The 19,313-nt window shown below is 36.7% G+C and overlaps 1 protein-coding gene and 1 long non-coding RNA gene across 4 annotated transcripts in view; one reads left to right on the top strand and one right to left on the bottom strand.

Annotated features, from left to right (window-relative positions):
• Positions 1-19,313, bottom strand: part of XRN2 (5'-3' exoribonuclease 2) — a 91,180-nt gene that overhangs the window by 47,133 nt on the left and 24,734 nt on the right. For all 3 annotated transcript variants that reach the window (XM_032248137.1, XM_032248138.1, XM_032248139.1), the window contains exons 5-19: positions 18,872-18,930; positions 18,706-18,795; positions 17,716-17,788; positions 17,536-17,586; positions 16,913-17,070; positions 15,807-15,881; positions 15,588-15,721; positions 15,434-15,491; positions 15,243-15,350; positions 10,328-10,372; positions 8,568-8,699; positions 4,882-5,000; positions 2,550-2,685; positions 848-955; positions 673-762 (exon numbers count right to left, since the gene is read on the bottom strand). In XM_032248137.1, the coding sequence (XP_032104028.1) occupies positions 673-762; positions 848-955; positions 2,550-2,685; positions 4,882-5,000; positions 8,568-8,699; positions 10,328-10,372; positions 15,243-15,350; positions 15,434-15,491; positions 15,588-15,721; positions 15,807-15,881; positions 16,913-17,070; positions 17,536-17,586; positions 17,716-17,788; positions 18,706-18,795; positions 18,872-18,930 (1,436 nt within the window). The remainder of the gene's footprint in view (positions 1-672; positions 763-847; positions 956-2,549; positions 2,686-4,881; positions 5,001-8,567; positions 8,700-10,327; positions 10,373-15,242; positions 15,351-15,433; positions 15,492-15,587; positions 15,722-15,806; positions 15,882-16,912; positions 17,071-17,535; positions 17,587-17,715; positions 17,789-18,705; positions 18,796-18,871; positions 18,931-19,313) is intronic.
• LOC116530142 lies at positions 359-5,109 on the top strand. Its single transcript, XR_004259849.1, has 3 exons — positions 359-462; positions 1,730-1,732; positions 5,098-5,109. It is a non-coding gene; the product is annotated as an uncharacterized LOC116530142 (long non-coding RNA).

Raw genomic sequence — 19,313 nt, 5'->3', positions numbered from 1 at the left:
GTAAAGAATCGAAACAGAACTCACACATCTCTGTTATAATGAATTTGGTAGGACTTTCATTCAAGTTATAAGTCCTGATGAGAAAATAAAGTGCATTCCTTTTAAAAAATGTTAAGAGATATTAGGCCATTAATCACAAATATACTAAAACAAAATCAACAATTTATTTTTAAAGATGAAAAGGAAAAGCATTATTGTAGAAGAATTTTAGAACTGACAACTACAGGCCACAGGCAGGCAGACAGTAAAGGGTTTACACACTCTAACACTTCCTATATCCTTGCTGGGTCTCACTCTTTCTAGCTAGCATATAAAACAAGTTCACAGGTGACCTGGTGTAAAGCAGTCTCCTTAACTCTGGTAGCTACAATATACGGCTGGAATAAATAAAATTAAAGACTTACAGGTAGCCAGAGAACAAAGTAACTGTTATAAAAATTTCTCCAAAAAACAAACTGATTTGTTTTCTCCAAAAACAAAAATTTCTCCAAAAAACAAAGAAAGCAAGAAAAATATGCGTATGTGGAGTAAAAAACATACAAAATAACTCAAAATACTTTCTTTCTGTACTTCACTATTTTAACTATCCGCTGCAAAGGCAATTGTAACTAATATTAATAAAATGTATGATGAAAATCCTGTCACCCACACTTTCAAAATACAGAGACTCACGGGATCACTCATAAGCTTCCGCCATGATGGAGGGAGAAAATTACCACTTGCAGCTGGAAAAACTCCCATAAGTTGTTCCAGTGGTTTAAACTGCAAAAATAAAAAAGTTAATATCCAAGATTACTATCTAATCCAAAATTCTGTAAATTTTATGACTTTAAATAATTAAGCTTACCGGTTTTGTACCCTTCTCAAAATCAGATGGCATGTCTGCAATGCCTTCAAAGTCTGAAGCAAATGGTGCATAATGAAATGGATAATACCACTTCCAGGAAGCACAGCCCTAGAATCATTAAAAAATAACAACAAAAAGGAAAACCTATGTTAATGATGGAGACAATTTAAAAAAAAACAAAAATTACATTGTTAACCTATAATATTCTATTTATAAAACACATGACTTCTGGCATGTATTCCAAACACTATCTTTTCCATGACTCCTAAAAACTTTTAAAAGTTTGAAGTTTCTAATTCATATCAATGGCTCTTTGACTTTAAAAATACTGCAAAGCATCTTTGAAAAATCAGTAGTTAATGTCAAACTTTATATTCGCAAACAGAATTTGGTGAAAATTTTTATCTTTAAAATACATAGTGACATTTCTTTCCACCTCTAGAGCTAGCAGCATCAAATAAAACCAAGAGCAGTTGCAGCTGACATTTACAGAGCATGTAAGGTGGTTAGAGACATTATTGGAACAGTGGCTGGGAGTAAAACAGCCACAAGTTTCATTTTACAAATCACCATTATATTTTCACATGACGACTTTCTTTTGACTATAAAAACATGTGAGTAAACACACAAAAAAGAAAACAAAAGCAAGTTATAATCATAGAAAAGAGAGATCTAAGATGTGTTTTGACTGTGTCTAGTGAATCTAAACCTTGATGGTAGGAGTAAAACATGCAAATAATACTTAACAGTCAATACTCAGTGCACTGTGTTACTTTCTACTTGTCAACAAACTTCACCTACTCCCAGGTCATACCAAATTTAATCTGGTTTGCTCTCTAAGCAAAAAACCGGATATTAACTAACAGTGTTAACAATCCTCAGTATGTCTACCTAATCTCTCACCAATCTGACATCTCAATTATCAAAAGGTAGAATACAGGTTATTCCAGTTAGAATGCACTTCATCTATCATTGCTATGTTATGAAAATGGTAGCATTCAAATTCCTTTAGAATTCTTACTGGTATTTTTCAGGCTTTGTCCTTTTTTCAGTCATTTAGTGACTGTCAATTCATTACTCAGTTATTTTTAAACTCCAATTTAAAAAGCACTGAACTCTGATCATCTTAAAGACAAAGTACAGGCAACCACATTACTTGATGTTGAAAATACTTTTAACGAAAATTAGCTTTGTTTATATACTAATACCTAAGAAACTTCAAAGTCTCCATAAACATTTACAGTTATGAACCTCTGAACAGAAAACTTTAAAAAATGAGCCCGGGTTTGTTTTCAGAATACAGCTCAACAACATGTATTATTATAGAAATTACTAGGCCAGGCGCGGTGGCTCACGCCTTGTAATCCCAGCACTTTGGGAAGCCGAGGCGGGCGGATCACGAGGTCAGGAGTTTGAGACCAGCCTGACCAACACGGTGAAGCCCTGTCTTTACTAAAAATACAAAAATTAGCCAGGTGTGGTGGCATGTGCCTATAATCCCAACTACTCAGGAAGCTAAGTAAGGCAGGAGATGCTTAAATCTGGGAGGCAGAGGTTGCAGTGAGCTGAGATTGCACCACCACACTCCAGCCTGGGCAACAGAGCAAGACTCCGTCTCAAAAAAAAAAAAAAAAAGAAGAAGAAATTAGTATCTTTCTTAAAATACTGACTACAAATTCAGAGGAAAATATTCTTTTTGTACCTGGTAATAATATCTAAGAACCCAGCAAAGTCCTTCAACGTAAGACTGCACAACTTTCCGACGGAATTTCTCATCAGCCGCATCCACATCAAACTTGTTCTTGTAGTACCGCTGCTTCCAGCCAGCTTCCCATAACCTAAAACCAGGCACAGCTCATTTATGCTGAATTAACACACCTTCAATAACAGGCTGTCTACCAATTTACACCCCAATTCAATTTATATTTAATATCCAGGGGAAATACGAAAAAGGCAAACAGTCATGCTAACACAGATTCATTTCATTCTTTTTTTTTTTTTCATTATTTCTAAAAAGTTTAATTTCGTAGGATTTATTATCAACTTAAAGATAGTTAAACACTAACATCCCAATCACTTATTCTGTTAAGACCATTATAAAACCACATTTTTAAAAATGTTATTGAAAAAGATACAGAACACGTTTGCTCAAATTTTAATACTGCTTTACATGTTTCTTTGCACAATTCTAAAGCTACATTTTAAGATTCAAATATTGAAGATATTTTATATATTTCAAGTTCCTTAGTTTGTTAAAATATATTTAAACTACACAAAGAGTCAACTAAATTACTTAGGCTGCACAGGTAACTTTTTTAAATATAAAAAATAGTTTATAAAAGAATAATCTAGACATTAGGCAGAAATTATGTGTATACCTACTCTCTCTATCCTTGCTTGGGCCTTATCCCTCTTTCAGCTAAGAGCTGTTGATGGCTTAAGGAAAGGAGATAGAGATATATATAGAGAGACATACACATTCTATATCTCTATATATCTACGTATACATATACACACACAAACATATGTATGTTATGGTAAAATCTAGAAGCAGGTCAAAGAATCCACTAAATTATCATTCATCACTGAAAATACAATGTGACCAACCACATTTTCACCCAATATATTGTGTTTTTTTAAGAATCCATTTCTTATTCTTTAAGATTTAACATTTGATTTAAGGAACACGAAGAAGCCAAAGAACACTTTTAAAAACATCCGAACAGATCAAGAACATCAAGAGGATTCTCCATTTAGGCCTCTTTTCCACGTATCAGATTTCACATATTAATTGCAGTCATGTTTCAGAATATACCATATCAATTGTAATATACCCCTCCCACAATACAAAGGATTCAGAAAACAATTAGAAATATCCCCTTATCCATAAGGTAGATTATCACTATTTTACAGAAAATATGAATGAAAAAATGCTAAAAGCCCCAAGCATTTTTTGGTAGAGGCATTTCCACTCTGATTATCCTCAGCACCAGAATTAAACAATAAAATACTAAACAAATCAAGTTACCTATTGAACTAGTATTGATCATGATGGCTACATAGTAAACAAAACCAAAGACATGCTCTAAGGGGAAAATCCAAAGTACAGAAAGTAGAGGACAGAAACTAAAGATGTACAGAGGAAATGTTTGATCACAAGTAGACATGGATCTGATACCAAAGGATGTTAGAAAAATGCAGAAACACACATGATCCTTGCAACGTTTAATCATAAACACAAATCACATACTTTCCATGTCCTGTAAAAGAAGCATGAGCTGTAGGTGACTACTGTCTTGTTTACCTTTGAAATAGATCGTTTTCCTAAATTCTTAATGAGCTACAATTATTGAGATTGTTGGCCTTTTGCACTTGGAGCCCACGGTTCAAATCTGGATTTAATTATACGAGAGGTTGTTAATCTTATTATATAATGATCTCAAACTTCAGGATGAATTAAAGAACCAGCTTCCTATTATAAATTTGAAGTATACAGTTAAAGGGAAACTCCTTTGTCATGAAATATAATTGTGCATATGCAAGTTTGTGGTTTTTAAAAAAAACATACATATTGATCTCTTAACAGAATGATTTCTGCATATTTCATTTTGAGGAAGAACTTTTTCAATTGAGAAGATTAAAGCAAACTATATTAAGTGTCTAAGTACTAACTGAACTTTCTAGGTTAAGCAGCTTGAAAATTTAATCAGTCTCCAAACAGCAACATTCAGATCACATAGTCAGAGCTAACACCTCATGTCTAGCCGATCTTGTGCCTGGTCTCAGAGGGAAAAGTGGATTGGAGGACGAAAGCCTGCACGCATACTAATCTAGACACTTAGGTTTAACAGCTATAGCTTACCCATCTCTCTGGAATTTACTGACTTTTCTAACCCTCCACATTAATTACTGGTGGATAAAAAGATCACAGGCAAGCATCTGAAGGCACTGCTGCTCTAAGCTAAATAGCATTAATTAGAACCGCATCTATTTCAGCAATTTGCTAACAAAGTGCTACCAAAAAATGGCTTCACCTGACGTTATCCTCTGGCTCAGGTTCACTGTCACTGTCTTCTGCTTTTCGCTTAATTCCTCCTATTGGAGATGGGGAGCCATCAGATGTGAAACTCGTATTAGGAGATACTGAAGGACTCTGCAATTACAGAAGAAGGATTTCATTATTCATTTTACACAAGAAGGTATATCCAGCCACCACTACTTAACCGTGTTTTACAGTAACATTTTTAAAGCTACTGTGTAGACATGATAAACATATTTAGAAAGTACAGGGACTGATCTTGCTCCATTCCACTTTCCCTCAAAAGAAATAATGTAATACCCAAACTTCCTATGCTTACACTAAAAAGAATTACCATTATTAGGGCCCAAAAAAAAAAAATGTTTCTGAAGAAAAAAGTTTTCATTCTATAGATTTTTTTTAATTATACTACTTGAATTTTATTCTCCTTTGATGGTTCACAATCATTTGTGACAATCAATTGTAACAATTCCTGTTAGGAATTCACAATCATTTTCCACCTACCAAGTGGCAAAGCTATGAGGGAAAAAATATACATATAACATATATTTTTTATATATGTATAGTTCTATATTATATATAAAATGTATTACCTATAGAGCATATAATATATAACAATATAGATGTAATAATACATAAAATATACTCAAAGCTGGTGAGAATGCAGTTAAATGGTAAGTGTTCAACCTAGTTACAACCACTGTGAAAAGTAAGTTTAATGAGACTGTGTTAAATTATTTTATATGTTCTGTTTTAAAAATCAATCTAAAAATAAAAATCTATTAGTCATCTTAGAAAAATGCAGATTTCATTGGTATTTCAAAGACTTAGTTGTCACTTTAAATTCAGCATTATTGTACCTAACTCAAGTAACATTAATAGGTTAATTTTAATTAACTTATTTTAATATAACCCTAACATATTTTAATATTTAATTAAAAATTAAAAGAAAATCTTCTGCAACTTTAGTTAATTAGGCTAAAGGACCAAATCATCAAAAACGTAAGTGGCAGAAACATTTCCACAGTAAACTTTTTCCTGTTACTCACAGTATTATTAGATATTTCAAGTAACTGAATTGTTCTAAAACTGAGAGCACAGAAGGCCATTTCAATGATATAACAATTACAGTATCCACAGTATAAATGCAGTTCATTCCACAGGTCAAGAAAAGTTAAAACAATACGAAATCATATATCACATAGAGCTTAGAGCATTTCTCTTTTAAAAACCTATAATGTCAATGTTATTCATGAAAAGGTACAGATAATATTGTCAAAAAAAAAAAAAAAAAAAAACCAGGCCGGGCGCGGTGGCTCAAGCCTGTAATCCCAGCACTGTGGGAGGCCGAGGCGGCTGGATCACGAGGTCAAGAGATCGAGACCATCCTGGTCAACATGGTGAAACCCCGTCTCTACTAAAAATACAAAAAATTAGCTGGGCACGGTGGCGCGTGCCTGTAATCCCAGCGAGTCAGGAGGCTGGGGCAGGAGAATTGCCTGAACCCAGGAGGCGGAGGTTGCGGTGAGCCGAGATCACGCCATTGCACTCCAGCCTGGGTAACAAGAGCGAAACTCCGTCTCAAAAAAAAAAAACCAATAAAAATAATACAGGAAGGCACTGTTGTACTTGGAAAACAAGGTAGATATTTTTAGTTAGACAGATCTAAGTCTAAAATTCCAAATTCAACCTTTACTGGGTGTGTGGCCTTGAACAATTTATTACTTAAGCTCTGTGAGCCTCATCTTAAAATGGGGATGACACTGTTCTGTTTCCTTACATGTTATTGTAAGGGTTAAATGCACCAATACATGTGAAAGATTATTGGCATGCTGCCTCCCTGGCGCATGGTGGTTAACCATTCAGTAAGTAATCACTATTGTTTTTCCACCAAACACTAATCCATTTGGATTAAATTATGAGAGTGACATTCCCATTAATTGTCTATATATAGAGAAGTTGTGTAAAAAGTAAACTTAAACAAAATTAATTCTTGACTAACAAGATATAAACTCTACCTTTAGAAAACAAAAATAATAATATACTTTCTAGAAAAAAAAGCTGTTCACTATTTAATGTTAAATCTCCACTGCTCTGCCTCTACCCACAAAAATATTTTCTGAACATACAAGATTCACAGAAATTCATTCAAATTTCTTGAGCTGTTTTTTAATCAGACAAATTACATATAAGGAAACCACACTGAAGAATACTCAATATAAAACCACACATATAAGGAAACAGAAGCTATTTATTAAAACACTAAGAATGTTAATCATCAGTAGTCAAGTACTAGAGACTACAACCCAACAGCTCAGAAAAATAAAACAACAGAAATCCCTAACTTTAATGGCTCCCTTTAAATGAACTGGTAATTTGGCTTCATAATTTCCTTAAATTTAGAACATTCTAGGTGAAAATCCCACTCTGCAAAGATTCAAATTCCACATCTCCTCTATATAGAAATAACTGTGGCAGAGGAGTTAATTAAGACAGAATCAAAGAAGCAACCTCATCACCAATCTCCCCATTACTACTCCCCTGGCAAATGTTATCGATCAACAGTCTGGTCCTATGGGCCTAATCCTACAGCTCCTGAAGATAACACTGGAATCCTTCTTGAAGCAACCACAGCTGGCAAAGTTTAAACCTACTTGCCTCCCAAGATTTAAAAAAAAATACCCTATCGACAGAGCATTTGACAACAACAGTCACTGTCAGTTCTGCTCTGCAGGGATGGTAGTCAGTAAAATTTTGAATGATGGTCATCAGCTATTCCTGTTCCAAATGAGCATCAATAGGATAACTAACAGAATAACAACAATATCCAAGTTTATTCAATTTCCTTGGATATATCATATAAAAAGCGTATGTTCCTTCCTCTACTATTAGATCAAGGTCTGTGTCCTCAGCCCTGCTACTGTCCCACTGGGTGCTGTGAGAGCTCATGGACTATTTCCACTACAATAGGAAGGTGGTGGACAAAGTACAGCCTTGCAGGATAGGTGGATTTGCTTCTGGAGTTTGCATTACAAAGTTCAAATATGGAAGAATACTACAAGGCAACCAAATGCATACGGTTACTGAGTTCACAAACAGGGAGCAACCAGAGTTTAAATAGTAAGGGCTACCTTAAGATATTTATTCAGATCTATTCCATCCTGAATTGGAGAGCCAGAGTTTATGCCTAAGGAATACCATTTTGCAAAATACTCACAACTACCCATTGAAGGAAAGGGGAAATAAGGGAATAAAACCCATCTTCCTCCTCTTGCCCCAGCTTTGAGACATATGGATGTCCCCTAACAAGCTTCTAGCACCATCCATCACTCTATTATTTGGAGAAAGGGGAACCAGTGTGTGGTTCATCTGCATTACAAAACATTGCAACCACTTAACTTATTTTTGAGACAGGGTCTCACTCTGTCACCCAGACTGGAGTTAGTGATCTCTTTACATTCTAATGCATCAACAATCCCAAGGGCTTTTCTTTCACATCATTTGGATATTTTTACATTGATAAAGATGGACTTAACATAGTTAAAAATACCTTGAGGCAAAGCAATTAAGAAAACTGTAAAACAAAACTCCAGGCTGTGAAAAATTTCATACACACACACCCCTGCAAGAGGTATGTGATATTCAGCACTCTTAAATGCCACATAAAAGTAAGCCACTTACAGAGTTATTCTGCATCCTCATTTCATAGGCTGCTTGTCTCGGATTATTGGCTACTTGAGAACCTGGTGAATTTCTTGAACCCAAGGCATGAGGAGTTAATATTCCAGTGGGAGTGAAAGCTGGTTGATCTCTCTAACATAAACGGAAATGAACGTAGACATTAAAATTAAATCACAACGCAGTTAGGTGACAGAAAGAAAAGAGGGCAATGGAATAAAATCCTAACTGTAAGCACTTTACTAAACTCACTAAAAGACCAAATCATCTTCATTAACATTACAAGGTTGTCTACACTTTGATGGTAACTTATACCTTCTGAACAATAGCCTACAATAACTTAACAACTCAGCCCTAAAAGTACATATAATCATTGTCCTGAAACATAAATCTATTCATATCTCATTATGCTAATCCCCATTGCTTATTTACAATTTCAGAAAACATTTAAGACACAATATTAGGCACATAAAAATAATATCAGAATTAAGGTTAAAAAAAAAAAAAAGTTGAGTTTGAGTTATACTTAGGAAATACATTTTTTTTTTTCCCTGAGATGGGAGTCTCGCTCTGTTGCCCAGGCTGGAATGCAGTGGTGCGATCTTTACTCACTGCAACCTCTGCCTCCCAGGTTCAAGCCATCCTCTCACCTCAGCCTCCTGAGTAGCTGGAATTACAGGTGCACGCCACCACACCTGGTTAATTGTTGTGGAAACACAACTTTTATTTACCCTTCACCTTGCTAGAATTTAACTCTTTATTTCTAATTAGATATGATTATAGCTAACATAGGATAGTCTTGACTGACTGATAAAAGATACTGACTGAAAGAAAATAATAATGTATCTGTAGAAACCAAATATCCTCCGCCCAGTCTAAATGATTTTGAACCCACTACAAGAATAAATAACTCTACGTTTCTCCTTTCTTGTTTCCTGAAATTGCTTCATTCTAACAAAACGTAGTAAAAGGCAGTCCCTAAACTCCACAAGCTTGAAACTCTAATAGGGAAGACAAGAAAACAAGGACTAAAGAAGTTAAACGACTATAAAGCATTATGCAATCAAGTAAGAAAACAAGTATCATAGGTAAGAATCACCAGAGTTAAAAGAAAGGATTGCTCCCCCTGTACTATGAGCATAACCAAGAAGGGAGGCCTTGTGGAAAAGGTAAGATGTGAGTGAGCTGCAAAGTCAGAAGTCCATTCAGAGGTGCCAAATGAAGGCAACACTCTTAGTCAGCAGGGACACGGTATATTTAGAAAACAGGAGATACGCTGGATGGCTGGAATTCACCAGATAACAGGAATTCATCAGACGACAATGTACCCTGAACACCAAACTAAGACAGAATTGGATTCTGAAGGGATTAAGGAGTCAGTGGTGCTTTTAGAACAGAGAAATAAGTCTAGTGTGTTGTGTTCTAGAAAGATTAATCTGACAAAGATATAGAAATAAGAGTACAGTAACTTTCAAGAAGATACAGAAGACTGACCATTTTTACTTAAAAAACAATACTTGGCTGCTATGAAACCATTCAAACAGCTAAGTGCCACCCACCTCTCACCACTCAAGTGCATCCCCTTCAGACACCAGAGCCTAGACGACCTTCTTTAAAATCGACACTAGTGTTCTTTCTACAGGTAAAAGGGCAACTGGGTGGACATTTATGTCCCTGACCAAGTCCTAAGGAATAAAGCTATTGTAATGAACACATTGTAAAATTATGCTATTACCAATCTCATGAAATTAATCACAACTCACCTTCATTCTCTTTCTTTTTTCTTTCTGTCGTCTTCTAAAACTGTCCTAAAAGTATAAAATCCACATATTCTGTCATATAATTACACAAATATGTCAGAGTTAAGCATTACCAGGAATGATTTGGAAGACAACTTAAGCTTTAAAGGACGACCCCAGAAATCTAGGTACATGATTAAACTAGGCAATAAGACTAAATATCCAAAATACTGCATCAGAACTTTAAAATGGAAGAAAGACTGAATTTAGATACAATTTAGTTGTTCTTCATAATTCTGACCAGAAAGCTTTCGAATCATCTCAGGAAAATGCAAACTATTACAAAGACCCTTGGTTTTATCCTGAAGCAAACAGGCTGTCAAAATGGAGAAGATACAAATAAATTTTTTTTAAAAACCTCAACAATTCTTAAAGTTTAGCTGAATGTAGTTAATAACTAAGGTAACAATTTTTTTAAAAAATCAGCAAGACAATTTAGACTCTGTTACCTAAAAAGGGCTCTTACTCTGTAGAATGCATGACACAATAGAGAAAAGAGAGAAGTGGGAGTCTATGCAAACATAATCCGCCACCCCTGCCAGCTTCCAAAAACATCAATCTAGTGAAAAAAAGGAGGAAATTGAGATATACGCACGGCTTACTACTGCAGGCCAATTTAATTCACAGGAGAGGGTCCAGCCTACAATGATTCTTTCCCTGCCCCAACTCATTTCCAAAACGCAGCCATGGTTTCAACTGGACAGAATTTTGTGTTCATCTTGTTTAGCCTACTAACTCTGGGCCATTCGCAGGCCTCCCATGCCAATGCCCACGTTTCCCTGAGTATCGAGGAACTGAAATGAGCTAGGGTGCCTGCTGCTGCCATTGCAGCCTAAAACAGGGGCCAATGGGTACCATACTAAAGATCATCCTAGTAGGTGCACTGCCAAGTCATTCCTACCAACTGCAATATAAGGCCTTGAGGAAATATGAAATTGGTGCTTTCTGCCAGGCAAACAGCTGAATGCTGGATACATAAGTTTCCTACTCTGACATGGAGCTCAGGTGATCAATGGTAGTTGATCTAAGACCTCCTCTGATATAGAAAACACTGATTTATTTAATCAAGTTTCTGTCCCATCTTCAGTGAAACTTCTCTTGTGTAGGTCACCAATGACCTGCAGATTATGAAATCCATCAGTCAGTTTTCAGTCCTTATCTGACTAGGATTCTTTCTTCTCGGGATCACGGTCTTCACTTGGCTTCCAATAGACTACACTCACCTGATATCCTTCCCTCCGCTATGCTCCTCAACTCCCCAACCTTTTAATTCATTTATGCCGGAGGCTGCAAATTTTTTCTATGAAAAATCAGACCTTGGTGATGACCTTGAGCAGTAGGACATAAATAACTCCCACAAGCTTATCGTTCCAGTGATGGAACACTGGGCATAAATGGGTTAATGCTGGTGCTCCCCTGGGCCCAGTACTTGGGACCTCTCCACTTCTCTCTTCCCATGGGAGTCCTCATCAAGTCTCATGGCTTTAAACACCACCTACACGCTGATGACTCCCCAACCAGGGCCTCTCCATACTCAGCATCTTCATTTAATTATCTCGAACTTCACATGTCCAAATCCCCACCCCACCTTCGCACCTCCCAGTCTTTCCATAAGGGTTGCTCAGAACATCTTTCAGTCTTTTGATGCCTTTCCTTCTCTTACACTGTTTTTAACCCAATAGCCAATTTCACTGGTTCTACCTTCAAAACATGTTCAGAATCCAACTGTCTTAGATCACCTCCACTGCTACTATCCAGGCTCCCTTGGATTACTACAAAAAAAGGCTCCTCACTGGGCTAGGCTCACTGCTTTGACCTTTCCTTCCATACAGTAATTTCAACATGCCAGCTGGAATGATCCTTTTATATTATGTATCAAACCTTGTCACTTCTCTACTCAAAACCTTACACTGATGCATAATGAAAGCTACAGTCAGTCCTATGATGACCTGTCGGGTCCTACCAGGTTGGGCCCTCCATCTTCTTTCTGATTTCATCTCCTACTGCTGTGCCTTTGCCTCCTCTGCTCCTTCCACACTGGCTCCTTGGTATTCTGTGAACATTCTGGGTATGCTCCTGCCCCAGAGCCTTGGCACTGGTGATTCCCTCTGTCTGCAATGTGCTTCCTACAAACATCTGCAGTGTGCCCCCTCACATCCTTTATGTCTTCAATCAAAGTCAGCTGTCCGTGAGGCCTTTTTCATCACCTTTTCTAGAAGTGTAATGCCCAACCTCTCCCTTCCCAGATGCCTCCTCGCCTGCTTTAGTTTTCTTGGTGGCAGTTATTGTCTAACATTTAACAAGGTTTACTTAGTTACTGTGTTTATCTTCCAGCTCTTCCAAAAGAATGTAAGCTCCATTAGGGCAGGGATTTCTATCTGCTTTTATGGCTGTATCGCTAGCACTCAGAACACCGTCTGGCACATTGTAAAACATTTAACAAATAATTGCTTAATAAATGAACATTCCCAAGGTAAAAGGCAAACATCAAAGCTCATATATTAAACACCACATTTCTTGCCTAAATGTTCAACTTCAATAACAATTTTTTTTTTTTTTTTTTTTTTTTTTTAATTGTGGGTTTACCTTTTCACCAAAAACCACAGGGTGGAGTGGGGTGTTTCCTGCTCACTGCAGCCTCCATCTCCCAGGTTCAGGCAATTCTCCTGCCTCTACCTCCAGAACAGCTGGGACTACAGGCACCCACTACCACACCCAGCTAATTTTTGTATTTTTAGTAGAGATGGGGTTTCATCATGTTGGCCAGGCTGGTCTCAAGCTCCTAACCTCAGGTGATCTGCCCGCCTTGGCCTCCCAAAGTGCTGGGATTATAGGATGAACCACCATGAATGGAGAGTAACAAATATTAATGTATTCCTTTCCTACCATTTGTTCTGCTGGTCTGTTAAATGCCTATCTCTAAGGGTGGTAGTCACACACAAACAGAAGACCACCTGGGTGGACCTTATGGATCTCTCCTTTTTTTGTGCTATGAACTCCTTTGGAAACCTGTCAAATGCCAGGGACATACTTCCCAGAAAAAAAATATATATACCCAGAAACTTTCCTATTGATTGCATTTCTGAGGGTTTCCCCTGAAGTCCAATCACGCTGAAGGACACTGTATGACTTCAGGGACACCAACAAAGATCCAAAGCTTTAAAATGCCCTCTCCTGCCAGGTCAGTTGAAAACCATATTAATTAAATCTGTAACACTATGGTATCTACTAAATCCCATACTTCCTCTTCTAATGCCAACTTATGGTGCAGAGTCTGCTAAAGAGACGTTAGAAGGATGCTGTAACTCAAGGTTTTTAAACCAAGAGGTACACAGTATGTAGCAGCAGATCACGGGATGCCACTGTAATTGTTGAAAACTTAAGTTAAAAATGTCTGTTCCAGTTGAAATCTGATCCTCCAGACAAAGCTAGTTCTGTATTTTGAATTCTATATGCAAAACCTCTTGACATCACATAAAAACATTACCAAGTACTGAAGGCTTTTGGTAAGTGCTTACAGTTGGAAAGAATGCTTACAGTCAACTGACTATGTTACATAAGAAGACGCCCAAAGCTCTAAAAATAAGAGATCACTAGCTACAGTATAAAAAGCTGATGAAAACAGAAAATAAGATTCAATAACACATTTCAATGTGTTGGGAGACCATGGAGCAATGTAGCAGTAATAATGTTGTTATCTGCTTAAAATAGCCACATGACTTTTACAAAATCAGTTTCTGAAAAGATTTCCTTACTGTTTCTAAGAAACTATTATCTGCTCATTTTGCCCACTGCTGGCCTCCCTTGCTACACCCTGCAATCACCCTTCAAATACTCTGCCTCCAGGCTGCTGTCCCTCCACTCCTATCAGCTCACCAAGGGGCTCCCAAACCTTGTCCACAGGCAAAGAGCCTGTCCATCTCATTGTGGCCCTCTGAGCAGTACCAATGGCTTCCCTTCTCTTGAGGAATTTCCTTCCACCTCTCTAGAACCGTCTCCTCTTTCTCCTTCAATGTCCATGGTTCCCTAGGCTTCTGATAAAGGTACTTTTACTCCATTACAAGCTCCCAGGAAGTTCAATTTCATACTCATAATTTCAAGTACCTTTCATCAGTTAATGGTTCTCAAATCTCTTTTCAAAAGACTTCTGCGCTGAGCTTTACCCATATTCAACTGCTTAATGAACTTTTCTTTTCTCAGGTGTCCTGTAGCAACTCACATTGAACATCTCCAATATAAAACCCAATTTCTACTTTATCCCCACCCCAACCCATTCCACCCCTACTGCTTGCTATCTTAGTAAATGGCACCAGCAAACTCCTAACTGCCCAAGCCAGAACCTGGACTTTGCATGTAAGCACTCACCCATCATATACAATCAATTTTAAAATGCTTTGTTATTTTATTTCCTTTTTCTATTTCAATTTCTTAAGAGATGCACCTCTCCACAGATCCTACATTCTCCCGACCGTCTGCCCTGGCTTATATAATACAACCCACACTCCCTACATTATAAATTCTTCTTAACCTGTCTTCCTGCTTTCAAAACATGGCAGCCACTAGTTCAATCCCAACAGTCTTCCAGCCTTGGAACTCACATCTGAAATCATATTGATCAGCAATGTGTTTGGATTTATATTTTGATTATGAAGACAGAAAAGAACATTACAATGCAACTTAAACAGGGTACAATACATAGTTCCACACAGCAAGCAACACAACCTTTATAAAATAAAGCACTGACTGCTCATGATTACATTAGTGTTGACACGCCATAATGATATAAAAACACACTCAAAGAGATTAAAAGTAATCACAGGATCATCAGAGCCTATTAGAGACAGGAGCAATTTTAGCTACTGCAAGAGAAACACTTTACCTCATCATCCTTTCTTTTTTTAAAAATGCTATCCTCAACTTCACCAACTGCTAACATGATCATCTGTACTCTTTGCAGATTGACATAACCACTTTCTGTAAGGTAACCCTGTAAGTAATAAAATATATGTAAAATGATCTTCTTGTTAAAGCAAATACTTCTGTTTTGAAATTAATCAAGAGTGAACTTACCCCAGTTTTGTGTACCACATTTTTGTATATGTTAACCAAACGGTCGATCGCACCTTCCCTGTCAGCAGAAGACAAACATTATGCGTTAGAACCAGTAGGCACAGTAAAGTCAAGAAGCGTAAAACAGTTTTAAAAAATACACAAGTGCACATACCTAATCTCTAATGACGGCAAGTGAGGGAGGAAGTCATTTCCCACAAAGAAGCACATGAAAACCCAATCATCAATGCTCCTTTCAACATCAAATGTGAATGGTAGGCTGGCCATGGTGAGCTCTCTTTCCAAATACTACAACCAAAAAGGAATGCTGCCATTACAGCTATCAAAGGAACCCTGCTTTAGAGTGCTGATTTCGATGATTATTGCTACATACCTCACGAAGAACATTAAGCCGAAGGAAGATAAACTCTCCTTCTGCACAAGGAAGACTATCGGCAAGTTCATCATGCTGCAAGAATAAGAATGAAGATTCATCAAGTCTACTCTAAGCCCAGTAACTTTTTCCAACCAAGCAAATTTTAAGGCTTTTTCTAATGCAAGATCCATTTTAATATCACAAGTATTAAATTTTAAAAAGCTCACCAAACCATTTTAAAATAAAAATTAACCATAAAATCAACCACGCCTAGGCCAGGAGTCGGCAAACCTTTTCTGCAAAGGGCCAGACAGTAAATTATTTTGGCTATTGGGGGACATATGTGATCTCTGTCGAACAGCCGTTCATGTTTTGTTTCTAACAACACTTTAAAAATATGAAAAATATTCTTAGCTCACAGGCCAAATCTGTTTGCCCACCAATGACCTATACTCAACCAATGAGTACCCCTTCCCTGTGAACAGATGTGCACAGATACATGATACTGTCTTTGTTGTATTATACATCTGAAATCATACACTATATTTATCTTCTTTTTTCACTTAACAATGTCTTTGAAAGAGGCATCATATTCTTTTTCCCCCCTCATAAACTGTATGACTCAAGAGGCACCATATTATTGAAACAGAAGCCCCTTTAAAGGGGACTAGACATAACCAAGTAAACCTAAAATACATAAAGAGTGGGAGTAACTTGAAAGTCTCAAAAAGTTGTAGTTTCTGTTAAGAAGAATAACTATTTCAAACAAATAACTTCCACAAACAAATTACAAGCTATGGGCATTATTATCAATGGGAACTAAGCCTCATATAGATACAGGCGATGTCAGAAAAAGTGCTACGTAGAAAGGATGAGCGTGTGCATGTTTTGAATGCAGGTTTATTTTAAAGTGCTTTAACAGACACATCTCTGTGAAGGGTAGCAAGCACATAAAAAACTAATCAACCACAATCTTCTCTTTATCCATTTTAAAAACAAGGAAACTTAAATATTTAAGGCTATTTAACTGTATACTTTAAAATGGTTGAAATGGTATTTAATGTCATATACATTTTACAATAGATTTTTTTTCTTAATGAGAACTACCATCTCAATGTTATTACCTTTCCCTTCTTTTCTCTTGGCAAACCTTCACAATCCTTGACTTCATGTCCAAACTGATTACAAAGACCACATGGTTTGGGCTTGTTTGGTTTGAATTCTTCTCTAATAATGGTAAAGTTGGGTTCATGTGTGGCAAGGCCAAGCATAATGAGATCAGCTATCAATTGACAATGAGAAAAACACCGAACAGTGAGTACTCTGAGGATTCTTACCATAACTAAACTACTATGAGATACCAACACAAAGAAGAGCCCAAATCAGCACCCAAATGAGCAGCAAAGCCCCAAAGCCTAACACTTCCTGGCAGTTCCCAGTTAACAGGAAGTCCTCCCGATATGTGGACCTACAACAAAGACGGCCACTAAGGATTAAACACTTGGGAAATTTTCTGTTTTAAAGGTATGAGGAGTTAAAAGGTTGAAAAATGTAAAATAAAGAAAAAAAATTAAAGATTAGTGATCACAGATTAAACAGCAACTCAATACTAGTTCCCTGCTGAACATAAAATCATCAAGGCATTTTGGAACTTTCAGGCAGCCATGAATAATCCATTACTGCACACCAACCCATCAACTTGCTATGGTTTAATCCAAGAGAAGCAAATCCCAAAGAAGAAACTTACCATCTGCTCCACATAAACAATGATGAGTATTTGGGTCATGGTTAGGCTGGGCTAAACGAGAGAGAAACACATATTTATATTAACATATACCACAAGAATATCACTTCGTACCAAATATTTTCTATTCAGTGGCCTTTTAAAAATAGAACATATAATCAAATATTGATAAGTAAGATTTACCTCTTTGTCTTCTAATGTAATCCATGATTTTATGTTCTCCTTCACCAGGAGCACTAGCATCAGATAAAATAACCTATAAAAAAATTTTACAATTTTTTTTAAGTATACCTGTAATTGAAGTAGTTGCCTCAAACCTAAAACCTAACACTTTTAGCTTATCCCCAATTTTCTGTAGGCACAAAAATCAAAAGAATTATATGTCTCAAGAAAAACTGAGATAGTGTTATGGGAAATTTTTCTGAATAAGGTGTGTGTGTGTGTGTGTGTGTGTGTGTGTGTGTGTATGTAAAACTGAAATAGTGTTATGGAAAAATTTTCTAAATAAGGTAGGGGTGAGTGTGTGTGTGTGTGCATGTGTATGTCTTCAAAACGACTTCACTGATTAACTTACTACATGGAATGGAAAAGAATGAAATGTCTGGGTCAGACCTAGCCATCAGAAAAACTGATCACTCACAAGTTCCTTCTGTTTTCACTACTATGCAAGGATATCGCGCTGAACCATATATACCCCAATAATCAATAACAGATATCTATTAAATATAATTTACCATTTCTAATTAATAGGAAAGCCAGCTTATGGACCTAAAATTACATACAAGTTCATTTAAATATTACTTAAATATTTGGGAACACAGCCATTTAAGGCAGCCCCATAATTTACTAATCTTGCTGTATTTTGATATGTAATAACGGAAATTTCCATTTAAAAATTACTTTTCTATATATGTTTTTAAAATTATGAATCCCATTTTATGGCTTCATAGTGATATAAGAGGACAAAACTGGCTTTAAAATAAAATTCAGTTATCTAAAACCTAACCATGCAAGGGTACCCCATCTCCAATAACCCTGGAAGCTTTTCTTTCCTCTGACAGTCAACTAACATTTTATGGGGCAGGGCAGAAAGATAAATAATGTCAGTCATATCGAAGTACAGCCTCAAATGATCACCCTAATCGTTCTGAAGTATCAAAATGTGAAACTTACTGTCAAATTTTTCCACCCAGGGTCATTATTTAAACGATCAGCTATGTAATAGCGAAGGCATTTAGCAAGATTGTCCATGAATTCAGTTCCCTAAAATGACAGAAAGAAATAAATTAACCTATCATTTAAGAGTTAGCAATAGCTAGCAAAGTATGAGACTACTTACTGGTGTAATACAGTTGCTGTCAAATCTTTCTTTTATTTCTTCTGGAGGAAGAAAGCCACCTAGAGAAAAGAGGCAATGTTTTGTTCTCCCCATAAAGAGTGGGGTAAATTATTCAATATTAAGCCAGAACAACAAAAACAAAAAGTTCAAATACAAAAGAAAGTAAAGTCCTTTGCAAGGAACACATGTGGGAAAAAAAAAAGTAAAGTCTTGTCATCTGAGGAACAATGTTCCCCCACTAGGAAGAAATTAAGATGCCATCTCTAAAATTTAAATTATTATTATTTGAAACAGAGTCTTATTTTGTCACCCACGCTGGAGTGCAATAGTGCAATCTTGGCTCACTGCAACCTCTGCCTTCCCGGGTTCAAGCAATTCTCCAGTCCCAGCCTCCCGAGACACTAGGTTACAGGTGACTGCCACCACGCCTAGCTAATTTTTG

Source organism: Sapajus apella, unplaced genomic scaffold (genome assembly GCF_009761245.1).
Source record: "Sapajus apella isolate SASKATOON/1434 unplaced genomic scaffold, GSC_monkey_1.0 scaffold65, whole genome shotgun sequence".
Taxonomy (NCBI): Eukaryota; Metazoa; Chordata; class Mammalia; order Primates; family Cebidae; genus Sapajus; species Sapajus apella.
This window is presented reverse-complemented; position numbering and strand designations above follow the sequence as displayed.